Source organism: Eptatretus burgeri, chromosome 5, assembly GCF_056783735.1.
Source record: "Eptatretus burgeri isolate ZD-2024b chromosome 5, Ebu_testis_v1, whole genome shotgun sequence".
NCBI lineage: Eukaryota > Metazoa > Chordata > Myxini > Myxiniformes > Myxinidae > Eptatretus > Eptatretus burgeri.
Window position 1 is genome coordinate 91,587,676 of NC_140965.1, and position 13,210 is coordinate 91,600,885.

A 13,210-nucleotide genomic window follows, 5' to 3' on the forward strand; every position below is an offset into this window, starting at 1 on the left:
ATGGAGGTGGGGAGGGTGAGATGAAAGATGGAGAGGATGCTGAGGAGTAGGGGGAGCATGAGAGTGAGATGGAGTATGGTGAGTATGAGGGTGAGATGGAGTATGGTGAGGGTGAGATGGAGTCTGGGAAGTGTGAGGGTGAGATGGAGTATGGGGAGTGTGAGGGTGAGATGGAGTATGGGGAGTGTGAGGGTGAGATGGAGTATGGGGAGTGTGAGGGTGAGATGGAGTATGGGGAGTGTGAGGGTGAGATGGAGTATGGGGAGTGTGAGGGTGAGATGGAGTATGGGGAGTGTGAGGGTGAGATGGAGTATGGGGAGTGTGAGGGTGAGAAGGAGCATGGTGAGTGTGAGGGTGAGATGGAGTATGGGGAGTGTGAAGGTGAGATGGAGTATGGTGAGGGTGAGATGGAGTATGGTGAGGGTGAGTTGGAGTATGGTGAGGGGGAGATGGAGTATGGTGAGGGTGAGATGGAGTTTGGTGAGGGTGAGATAAGTATGGTAAGGGTGAGATAAGTATGGTGAGTGTGAACGTGAGATGGAGTACGGTGAGTGTGAGCGTGAGATGGAGTACGGGGAGTGTGAGCGTGAGATGGAGTACGGGGAGTGTGAGGGTTAGATGGAGTACGGGGAGTGTGAGGGTTAGATGGAGTACGGGGAGTGTGAGCGTGAGATGGAGTACGGGGAGTGTGAGGGTTAGATGCAGTACGGGGAGTGTGAGGGTGAGATGGAGTACGGGGAGTGTGAGGGTAAGATGGACGACGGAGAGTGTGAGGGTGAAATGGAATATGGAGAGTGTGAGGGTGAGATGGAGTATAGGGAGTGTGAGGGTAAGCTGGAGTATGGGGAGTGTAAGGGTGAGATGGAGTATCGGGAGTGTGAGGGTGAGATGGAGTATCGGGAGTGTGAGGGTAAGATGGAGTATGGGGAGTGTGAGGGTAAGATGGAGTATGGGGAGTGTGAGGGTAAGATGGAGTATGGGGAGTGTGAGGGTAAGATGGAGTATGGGGAGTGTGAGGGTAAGATGGAGTATGGGGAGTGTGAGGGTAAGATGGAGTATGGGGAGTGTGAGGGTGAGATGGAGTATGGGGAGTGTGAGGGTGAGATGGAGTATGGAAAGTGTGAGGTTAAGATGGAGTATGGGGAGTGTGAGGGTGAGATGGAGTTTTTTGAAGAAATTTACCTGATTTTTTCTCAGAGAAACTCGGAAACACTCAACTCAAACTCGGAGAGTCAGGTCAAGCCAGATTAGATCTGTGACTTGCTACAGGTATCATGTAAACCTGAACTAACCTGTTCCATGGTCGGGTTGGCGGTGACTTAACCGTCTCCCCCTCCAGGTTTCCTGGTGAAAAGGGTGGCTGGATATGGACACCCAGCAGGATTAAAAACAAAACCTGTCAAAGGGCGGAGGAGCTCTTTGTGAGCCAACGGCCATCCATTTCTAGTGCCCAACTGTGTCTGCAGATGTCCTCCTGCAGGTGGGCTAATTTTTTTAGGAGGTTGGTGGCAGGATTTGCACTCCAGCCACCGTAAAACACTGCATTCCGCAAAACCCACAAATGTAAGGAAATCTGTAAACCCACCCCGTGGAAGTACCTCCTGTGCTGCTGCCCTCCGCAGGGCAGCTCATCGGATGACAGGATTGGGGCAAAGCCTTCGGGACCTCCATTCCTTGATGATAAGCGGAAAAACCACAGGGTAAAGCTCCAGGGTCGGATTGCGGTGTTGTGTGTTCGAGTGATTCTGAGGTGTTGTCCACCAGATGGCGTCTCTTGGGCGAACCTGAGACAGTCCCTTTGGGTGAGTGCCTGGAATGTCCAATCTCTCAGAGTGGATGATCACCTGTCTCTGTTATCATCTGAGCTCAAGCGTTTCAACATAGGTATTGCAGCCCTCTCTGAGGTTCACCGAACGGATAGGTCGCTCTGATGATGACCATGCCCAAGGAGTTGCTGTAGCTGTGTCCAATAAGCTGACTGCAATGATAATAGAGGTAACACCAGTCAACAAGCGTATTATGAGACCAAGCATTCGTCACTCCTTGGGTGTCATTTCCCTGGTCTCTGTTTATGCTCCGACTGAGGCGAGTGATCTCACCGGGAAGGATGCATTCCATGCTGCGCTCAAGTCTCGCTTGATCAATACACCAGGCAAGATACTCTTTTGGTCTTGGGGGATTTCATTGCATCGACTGGAACTGATAGGGATGGTTATGCGATACATGTTGGTCCACATGGGTCTGGAACTGTGAACCAGAATAGCACCAAGTTCCTTGACTTTGCAAGAAGTCATGGACTTAGTGTGGCTGGTTCACAGTTTCAGTGCCCACAGGCTCATCATTGGATTTGGTATTCCAACGCTGGTGGTGTGGCAAAGGAGATTGACCATGTGCTTGTTGATGGTCGCTGGAGGATAATCCAGAATTGCAGGGTCTACCAGAGTGCTCAATTCCTCAATACCGACCAGAGGCTTGTTGCAGCAACTCTGAAGTTGCAGCATAAATCCAGGAGAATGGTACCATCCCAGCCTTGGCTGGATGTTGGAAAGCTCAAGGATGAGAGGGTAGCTAATGAGTTTGACAGGATGAGTGGAGATTTGGGGGGTCCAGTTGCTTTGGGATAATCCTGAAGAGTTATGGAGTGCCGTCCAGACCACCATCCTTGATGTTGCCGGTGGATGTCTTGGAACTCAACGAGGGGCGAAGAAGAATTTTGTCTCTCATGGGATACTGGATACCATTGACCAGAGTCGCAGGGCCAGGCTTCCTGGTAGAGCTGAGCTGTTCAGGGAGCTGAGGCATAAAACTGTACATGTGCTTAGGGTGGACAAGGAGGCCTTTGTGCAAGGAATCTGTGAGGGGTAGAGCATCACCTGTGGTCAAGTGATTCTCCTGCTTACAGGGGAATTCGCGCATTGCATTCCTCCAAGCCCGTCCCTCAGTGTAATGCAGTTAGAGCAGAGGGTGGTGGGCTCTTGACAGAGGAGTCTGAAATGAAGGCCCGCTGGGCCTGTCACTTTGAGCGGCTGTACCAGGCTGATCCACCAGCTGTTGAGTTGGATGTCAGGGGTGTTACTATCCCTATTGCTGACCCTCCAATCAACTGTGATCCAGCTTCATTTGTGGAAATACAGGCTGCGGTGAGCCAGTTGAAATGGGGTAAAACTCCTGGTATCTGCGCCATCTATGTTGAACTTCTCAATGCTGATGGAAATGTTGTACTCATGTCATTATATGCAGTTGTGTGCTCTTCTTGGAACACAGGCATCATCTCAACTGATTGGAAGAGGGGCCTTATTGTCCCTCACTGGAAAGGGAAGGGTGATCGCCAGGACTGCAACAACTACCTAGGGGTGACGCTGCTCTCAGTGCCAGGCAAGGTCTTTCCTCAGATAATTATTGATCGGGTTCGCTAACATCTGCTTGACATCAGTGCTCAGAGCAGTCAGGCTTTACACCAGAGGTCAACGATTGACCGTATCCTTGCCCTTCGGGTCCTCACCGAACGCAGACGAGAGAATCGGCAGTGGCTGCTTGCAGCAGATGTTGATCTCTGCAAAGCCTTTTATTCAGTGAATTGGGATGCCCTCTGGAGGATTCTTAGTCTTTGTGGGGTGCCACCAAAACTGATCAATCTGATGTCTGATGTATACTCTGGAACTGAGAGTGCTGTGAGATGTGGTGGTACCATCTCCAACATATTTCCAGTTTTTACTGGAGTTCATCTGGGGTGTATACTGGACCCCACACTTTTCAGCACTTGTTTGGACTGGATTCTGGGGAGGATGTCGAAGAGATCAAGCTGCGGTGCGTTGTTTGGGAATGTCAAAATCTCTGACCTTGATTTCACAGATGATGCAGTCATCTTTGCGGAGACTCTGGAGATCCTTTTGGGGACCCTCGAGGTGCTGAAATGAGGAGTCTGAGTCATTGGAATTACGGGTTTTCTGGGTCAAAACTAAGATCCAGGCTTTCATTGACATCTTGGATGCTGCTGTCTTGCCTGTACCTGTTTGTGGTGAGGATGTTGAGGTCACGGAGAGATTCACTTACCTTAGCATTGATATTCATGTCTCTGCTGGCTGTGAGCCAGAGGTCAATGGACATCTGGGTCGGGCCTGGGGAGTCGTGGATTCACTGGATCATGGGGTGTGGTGCTGTCGGTACCTGTGCGGGAGGATGAAAGTCTGAGTCTTCAGGTCCTTGGTCCTTCCAGTCTTGCTCAACGGATGTGAGGCTTTGACTCTGACCATGGATCTGAGACAGAGACTTAATTCCTTTGGTACCAGGTCTCTTCGGAGAATCCTTGGCTCTCGCTGGTTGGACTTTGTGTCCAACGAGCAGTTGCTGAGAGAGACTCAAATGAGATTTGTTACCTCCATAGTCCATGAGCATCAGCTGCGGCTTTGCAGACATGTGGCTCATTTTCCTGACGCTTATCCTGCTCATCCGATTCTCTCAGCGAGGGAGTCTCATGAGTGGAGGAGGCCAATGGGTTTACCACATGCCTCATGGTTGCAGCAGATTGATCAGCATCTCAAGGAGATGGGGATGGGCCAGGTATCTGCCTGGGGGATGGCCAGATGGAGGCCCCTGGAGTGGATGCAGCGACGCGCTGCTCCGGCGCATACTACCTGACCTGCCTAACGTCACTTAAGCGTCTTTTAAGGTCAAAAAAGGGTTGAAGGGATCCAAAAGTTAGAAGGTGTCTCAAGGGTGTCAAGTGTTTTGAGGGTCTTAAAGGGGTCTAAAGTGTTGAAATGATCTAATCAGTGTAAATGGGTGTAAATGTCTAAAGGGGTTTAAGTGCAAAAGAACAAAAGTGGTCTAAAGTGTCCAAAGGGTCTTAAAAGGTCTGAAAATAATCAAAAGGGTCAAATATTGTGTATACGTCTCAAAGGGGTCTAAATGAGTGTGAAGTGCTCTAAAGTGTCTTAACGTTGTCTAATTGGTATGTATGGGTCTAAAGGGTGTCCCTCTTAGGGGTGTAAAGCATCTAAAGGGTGTAAGTCTAAGAGGTCGAAGGGCTTTAAAGGGTGTCAAGGAGTGAAGCTGTCATAACAAAATTACCTCGAGTTAGTGAAGAAATTAACTCGGGAGTGCATCATGGCAATAACGGGTCAAATGACCTCTTCATGACTGTTTAAACCCCCTATTTAGGTGCATCGTGGTTAAAAATCTGATCGTAGACTGTTATGTCACATGCTGTATGATGAAATACCATATTACCCGCACACGAGTGCCTGGTGTTGGCGCAGTGGTAAGGGCAGTGGCTTGGGACCCAAGAGGTCCTGAGTTCAAGCCCCGTTGGGACACTGAATTAATATATGTATGTATATGTATATATATATATAATGTGTATATATATATATATATATATATATATATATATATATATATATATATATATATATATATATATATATATATATATATATATATATATATATATATATATATATATATATAAACCAAGTCGAAAACACCAGGGGGTTGACTCAGCCTGCCATCCTTCCGAGGTCGGCGAAATGAGCACCAGTTGTACTGGGCCCGGTGTATGCCCCGGTTAGAATAGGTGTACCATATCCCTGTGTGTCGTAAGAGGCGACCAGGGTTGCGTCAGGAAGGGCATCCGGCGTAAAAACCTATGCCAAATCATTATGCGGACAACAAAACGAATTTCCATACCGGATCGGTCGAGGCCCGGGTTACCAACGACCGCCACCGGTACCGGTGGTCAGCAGGGTACCAGTGGAAATTGTGCTACTGCTGGGCGAAGGAGGAGAAGGAGACGGGGAAGGCGAGTCCGGAGGCAGTGGGAGAGGGGGAAGGGTAGAAGTGTGGAGGTGAGAGTTGGAACTCTGAATGTTGGGACGATGACTGGCAAAGGGCGAGAGTTGGCTGATATGATGGAGAGAAGAAAGGTGGACATATTGTGTGTACAAGAGACCAAGTGGATGGGGAGTAAGGCGAGGAGCATTGGAGGTGGTTTCAAACTGTTCTACCATGGTGTGGATGGGAGGAGAAATGGTGTCGGGATAATCCTGAAGGAAGATCATGTCAAGAGGGTATTGGAGGTGAGGAGGGTGTCTGACCGAGTGATGAGTGTGAAGTTGGAAATTGAAGGGGTGATTATGAATGTCATCAGTGCATATGCCCCACATATGGGGTGTGAGATGGAGTATAAAGAAGATTTCTGGAGTGAGTTAGATGAAGTGGTGGAGAGTGTATCCAAGGATGAAAGAGTGGTGATTGGAGCAGATTTCAATGGACATGTTGGGGAAGGGAATAAAGAGGATGAGGAGGTGATGGGGAGGTACGGTCTCAACAAGAGAAATGTGGAAGGGCAAATGGTGGTAGAGTTTGCAAAAAGAATGGAAATGGCAGTGGTAAACACGTATTTCAAGAAGAAGGAGGAACACAGGGTGACATATCGGGAGAAGGATGTTGAAGATGGAGCCGCCAGGCAGGAGGAGAAGAGGAAGGCCAAAGAAGAGGTTCATGGATGCGGTGAGGGCGGACATGCGGGTGGTTGGAGTGTCAATGGAAGATGTGGAGGATAGAGCGAAATGGAGACAGTTGGTCCGCTGTGGCGACCCCTAACGGGAACAAGCCGAAAGAGGAAGAAGAAGATTACCCGCACACGAGTATACCCCGCAATTTGAATTTTTGGAACTAATTTAGCGTGTAGCCCGTAGGTGATTTACGTGACAATATGGTATTTTCTCTTCTCTATTCTTCCCTTCCTTTTCTTTATTTAATTTCAGTCTCTCCTACCCTTGTATACATATGTAGAAGGCATCTTGCCCTTTTACAAAAGGTCTAATGTGTGGAGTTGCTGAATGTATTTGCATTAACACCGGTATCTCGCAAGCATTTGGGAAAGTGTAATCTGTTTATCCAGTGATTGCAAACAAAGGCCCAAATTCATGAACAAAAAGCAATCATCAATGTATTCATCAAAAAGGTTTGTATATGGTCTTTGTTACATCTTTATTATTGAGGTTCTGTTGAATTTATTTTCGCTTGATTTTGTGCTGCTGATAATAGTTGCAGAGTACTTTCTGGGCGTTGTTTTCGAATGACTTTCTCTCCTGCAGATGACATTTCATTACTCCACATGTTTGATGAAAAGCAGAGAGCCTTACGATGAAATTGATGAATCGTGCTGGGAGAAGGGGTCATTGCTCGATGATAGCCGTGTATCTGGGCGACCAATGGAGCTGTTACTGGGGAAACAGTTTAAATTGCTAGTCTGGGAGACATTGCTGCGTTCAATGAGGCCAGGAGAGGTGTCCATCTTCTGCTGTGACCCCATGGTAATTATGTCTGTTATTTATTGATGAATCATTGTAGTAGATTTATCATCTTTCTCAATCAGCTACTGTTACAATTTTATTCGTTCTTAATTTCAACTTCTTAATAATGGCAATGCTTAATGTCTGTTTTTGAAGATTACATTTAATGACCCAGGTCAAAAAACCAGTAAAGACCAGTAGCTTACTGGTCAACTGGTACCAGTTGAAAACCAGTAGCCAACTGGTACCAGTAAAGCCAGTTGGTTTCTTACTGGTTTTAATATGGAAATTGGAATAGAGTGATATATTACCAGTTGAAATACAATTGTATTTAACTAACTGGTATCAACTGGGACCAGTACATTGTAACTGGTATCAACTGGGAGACCAGTACATTGCAACTGGTATCAACTGGGACCAGTACATTGCAACTGGTATCAACTGGAACCAGTAAGACTTTAACTGGTACAAATATGAGCTACTGGTTTTTTTCAACTGGGAAATTGGAATTCTGACTGAATTTAACTGGTACCAGTTGAAACCAATAGAGACCAGTTAAAGACCAATTAGAACCAATAGAGACCAGTTGAAAATGTGTACTGGTTTTAACTGGTTTTTCGACCTGGGGAGCTCTTCTGGATAAGTTCACAAGGTTTGCACTCTGCTCATGCTACGTGCGCACACGTCTGTGTTTATGTATGTGTGAGTGTTTGAGCACACCTGTTCCCTCATTCTGTGTGCTGGTATGCCTGTCCCTACTTCTGTATCTGCACGTGAAGTTAGGCCTGTTTCTGTCTGTTTCTGCATTTGCTTGTGCAAAAAACTTTTGATGTGTTTTCCTTTTCCTGTATGTCCACATACAGCATGTTGTGCTGTACCCATCAGTGGCGCGCAGCCTACGAGAAATAGCATCTGGCCGTGAACCCCAAGAGATGCGCTCACATTGTTGTGGCTTGGCGCACGCTTCACCACACGCTCACGACCAGCAAGATCTGGCAGACTTGCAGGCCCAACCCCAACCATTGCTTTTTACATTGGAGTTGATTAAGGCATGTGAAGTAGTTGGAAGAAGAGTTTGGTGTTCACTCAATGCCGTGATTTTTTTCAAGTAAAACGCGTATAATGAAATTGTATTTCTTTGCTTTCAGGTTGAGGAACCGGGTGATTATGAACAGGAGTTGTGGGCTATGAATGATGAAGAACGATTAGCGGCAGTCCCTCGTTTGCACGCAGAGGGGAATGCCGCGTACCATTCCGGTGACATCAAACGTGCTGCAAAAGCATATCACAATGCCATCGTCTGTCTTAAAAATCTGCAAATGAAGGTCAGCCATTGGGACCTTAAGTTTTTTTTTTTTTGTTTTTTTGTTTTTTTTTTGTTTTTTTTTTTAGCAAGACCAATATCCAGCCTCCTTTGAGCAAGTAAAGATTTGCAGGTCAAAAATATATCTTATGACTTGGACATTAGAAAGAAAAAAAGAAATGCTCGCTAAACACATTACTGATTTAAACACCTTATAAATGCAAATTAACTGTGTTTTCATTTCAAGGTTTGAGGAGAAGTGATCAGCTTCAGAATTAATTATTTATGTGTTCGAGGCCATCAATTTAAAGTTGTGAAACTGGAAGAAAAAAAATTGATTGGTCATTAGTGGCGTAAAGGTTAGAGCATCCGCTCATGTTCAGCAGGTCGGCGGTTCGAACCTGGCCCCGGCCTAATCATGCCGTAGGCATAGACTTTAAAATGGTATGTGCTGCTTCCTTGATTGACACAGCATTTTAAAATGTTAGAATACCGACAAACAACCATTTGTTGGCAACTATTACGTAAGCTTTAAGGGCATAATGGCCTCCACCTGCGTTGAAGTTCTTTGCAAGGGAACTCATATTGTTACGAATCTGGAAGCCATGAGCACTCAACATACAGGCACTATGGAACAGTTATATCGGTAAGTGTGTGTTTCGAGTTAGGGTCCCGTCCCTAGTCTCATGGGAATTCAATGTTCATGCGCTGCGGAGTTATTTTGATAGTCAGGGTTTTCTTTTAGTTTTACACCACCAACATCAACTACAACACCAGCATCACCCTCACCTTCACCTCGCTCTGGCCGACGCCATGGCGTCCGTGGGGGGGGGGGAGTTCAAGGAGGAGCCTCGCGGCGGCTCTCGCCCAATCAGGGAGATCCGAGGGAGTTCCTCGGCGGTCGTCCAATGACCACAGCCCACGCAGGATAATGTTCCTCTGCATGTTTGGAGGGCGGTCCGCCGAATGACCGTCACGTCGTCACCCCCGGTCCAATCAACGGCCTTGGCGCCCGTTTTGGCCAATGACAGGACGACGAGCGCATTTTTGCGTGCCAAAACCGTCCAGTGAGGAAGAGCGGGGAGGGAGGAGGTGTTCCCTCCCCCCCCCCCCGGACAAGGGCGAATGAGGTTGCGGCACGATCAGGTACGCCAAAAGCAGATCTGGAGCATTACAAGCATCAATGGTCCGAGCGTCACCCACCGTCAGGAGCCACCAGGGGCCACAACCGGCCGATAGCTGTTAGGAGCTGTGAGAAGCTGAGGTGCTGTGAGAAACTGTAAGGTTGCAAGGCTGTCACCAACTGTCGCCAACTCAGCAACCATCTGACTGGAAATCGACGAAAATAGCCATTGTCCAGCTGACTGACTGACTCGCAAAACTGACCGTCGCCAACTCACTGACGCCAACTGACTCACTGTCGCAAAACTCTTAAAGCCGTCGCCAACTGACTCTCAAAGTTGTCAGAACCACAACCAGCCATCGCCAACTGACTGATGCCAATTGACTCAAAAAAACGGATCTATCGTCCACTTTTTAGGTGGCCCGTCTGGGCGGAGCCTCCAGCAGACTCCAGCCAAATCCACCCCGTCCTTTCGCACATCGTTGCCCATGACAACCCGCTCGTCCCGTGATCATTCCTGGCCCATGACGCCATGCCTGTGGTGCTGGATGAACGGCAGAAATCAGCCATTTGCCAGAATTACCAAGCAAAAACATGAAGCGCTCATAAAACATCAACAACAATTATCACCTCAATGTTCAGCCCGATACGAAAAAGAGCCAGTTAGCATCCATAGAGCTGCTGAACGGGGTGTCAAATGTTGGTGAAAGAGGTGGGTGAGCCTCCATTGGGCTAACGGCTATTTCACGTGCATGAATGTGTTTGTCGTAAAGAGAAAAAGGAGCTTTCCATAAGAGAGGGAATGCAGTTTTTTACCCTTCTCAATGCATCACGTTTAGAATCCCACCAGACATGGGGATGGGTCTATCCTGGGAATGCATTTAGGGAAATAACTGTCTGAGGACCGAGATGTTTGTATTCATTCGTCGGATTGAATTTTGAAATCCGTAACAATATATATATATATATATATATATATATATATATATATATATATATATATATATATATATATATATATATTTTATATTTTTTAAAATAGATATATTTTTAATCTACATTGGCTATCGAGTGCAGCCTGTGGCTGCTGGTTGCATCATTGTTTGGGACGCGGCTTTTGCCGCTGATGCAATGTCCCCTTACCAGTACACTAGTGCTCATTTTGCCAACCTCGGAAGGATGACAGGCTGAATCAATCCCCTGGTGTATTAATTCAGCGGCCCAACAGGGCTTGAACTCAGGATCCTAGGATCCCAAGCCGCCGCTCTAGCCACTAAGGCAACACCAGGCTCAATCTACAGTATATATATTATAAATGGTTATGTTTTTTCTTTTACATATATATATATATATATATTGCCTTTGTGTATTGTGTATACGTTGAGTTCGTGGCAGACTACTCACAATCCAATAATTGTAGTGCACATTCACATCGGCAGACTTTTTTTTGTAATTTATCCGTCCTGGAATCTATTTCAGTCTCTTGAAATGGATGCTGGAAACACATTTAATGACTCATTTTAAAATCCTCTTTCTGAATTTGGATGCATTAATAACCACTTGTGTACATTTGGATACCTTTCTTTGTTGTTGTGATTTCAGGAGAAGCCAGGTGATGTTCCCTGGTTGGAGTTAGATATTCGGATCAATCCTCTATTGCTCAATCTCTGCCAGTGTAATCTGCACACTGGAGACTTTTACTCTGTAATTGAACATACATCATCCATAATCAACAAATACGAAGGTAAAAAACCAGCTGCCTTGTTGCAAAGCATTTGTTGCCATCTTTCATTGGGTTTTTTTTTATTCATTTGTTCTCTTGCAGATGTTCTGTTTTGATGTTGATGATTTGACAGACTGTTTTTTGAAAGGGGGTGGGGGGGGGAGAGGCAGTAGTAAACTTGAACCTCAATCCTTCATTTTATGCTAGTCCTTATAGCTCGCCATACCCAGCACTGTTTTATATGATTTTAAAAAATTTCTTCTAACACCACTCATTTTATCTCACATTACAAAATTGTACTATGTGGGTTTTTTTGCATTTATTCTGGGGTCGCACAGTAAACCCACCAAAACCACTTAAATGTCTTTTTCAATTTCATGAGGATTTGACAACGTTCAAAAATACACCTTTTTGCTTGTCCTACCTTCTAAAAGGCCCAATATTTCAGTGTTCTTGACATTGTGGCACATTGTCTGACAGATTGACAAATCCTGCAAAAATTAATGCAGGTAACTAGCTTTCCCACCATTGTTCCATGCACGCTCACCCACAATTCATCTTCGTGACAGAGAACTATATCGTGCTGGGACTCAGTAGTAAAAACTCAGTTCGGATCCGGATCGGTAATTTTGGCCAAACTTTACCAGGCCCCGGATCGGCTCTGAAGTCGGTCCCGGTTGGAAAGGTCCGACTAAATCGAATTATACTTGGTTGAAAGCTGATGATCGATTTACTTGGAACAAAAATTTGTTCGTTTAATCATAGTTGTCCGTTTTAAAAGCCTCTTTCCATTTTGAAGATGAAGAATTGCTAATGGTTTCTTTACAGCTGTTCGAACGGAAGCATTTATTATTCTACTAAAGCAAGAACGCTTTAGAAAGACATGGAAGGAGCATAATATATATATATATATATATATATATATATATATATATATATATATGTATATGTATGTATATATGCATATATATATATATATATATATATATATATATATATAATTCCAGCAATATCTGTGTGTTTGTCTGTCTGTCTGTCTGTCTGTCTGCGACCGCCGTTTCTCGACGACCGCCGGTCCGATCTCATTGAAACTTGCCAGGAATATTGCCGGGGACTCGCGGATGTGCCTTGTCGAGGTTTAATATCGATCGGACGCGCTTCCCAAGTTACGGCCATTTTCCTGCTTTTTCAGTGTTGAAAAGGTGTATATATGGCAGCTGAAGGTGTCGTTCCACCTTCTCACCTTATCATGCCAATTTTTTCCCAAATTATTAATAACCGGACGACCACCGGTCCAATCTGATTGAAACTGGCCAAGAATATTGCCGGGGACCCGCGGATGTGCCTTTTCAAGGTTTGATATCGATCGGACGAGCGGTTCCCAAGTTATGGCCACTTATCTGTCGACCAATGACAGGACACGGTGTTATGACGTCACGAATGACGTCACAATTAATGTTTATTCATTTTTTTTTTTTGTTTGTTTTTTTGTATACCTTGGTCGAGGCTCGTATGAGAGCTAACACACAACTCACAGCAAGGAGGCATGAGACAAGAGGGGCGGGAGTGGAAGGGACAAAACAGTGGGGAACAGACACATTAGGTGAACTGTGGAAGGGAGAGGGATGGGGATGGGACGGGGAACATGGCGAAGAGAAGATGGACATTTCAGGGACTTTCAGGAAGGAAAGTAGGAGAAATGAAGGAAGTGGGCTTGGGTGGATTATCGGGGGTAGAAAAGATCGAGGATTTGGATGGGGGAA

At 45.9% G+C, this 13,210-nt stretch overlaps 1 protein-coding gene across 6 annotated transcripts in view; it reads left to right on the top strand.

Moving 5' to 3' along the window:
• The window catches only part of AIP (AHR interacting HSP90 co-chaperone), a 119,354-nt gene that overhangs the window by 62,257 nt on the left and 43,887 nt on the right, over positions 1-13,210 (top strand). For all 6 annotated transcript variants that reach the window (XR_015058567.1, XM_085882861.1, XM_085882859.1 and 3 more), the window contains 4 exons: positions 7,101-7,319; positions 8,162-8,347; positions 8,447-8,623; positions 11,327-11,468. Coding sequence is in view for 5 of the 6 variants with exons in the window: in XM_085882861.1 (XP_085738987.1) it covers positions 7,101-7,319; positions 8,162-8,347; positions 8,447-8,623; positions 11,327-11,468 (724 nt within the window). In the remaining variant the exon portion in view is untranslated. The remainder of the gene's footprint in view (positions 1-7,100; positions 7,320-8,161; positions 8,348-8,446; positions 8,624-11,326; positions 11,469-13,210) is intronic.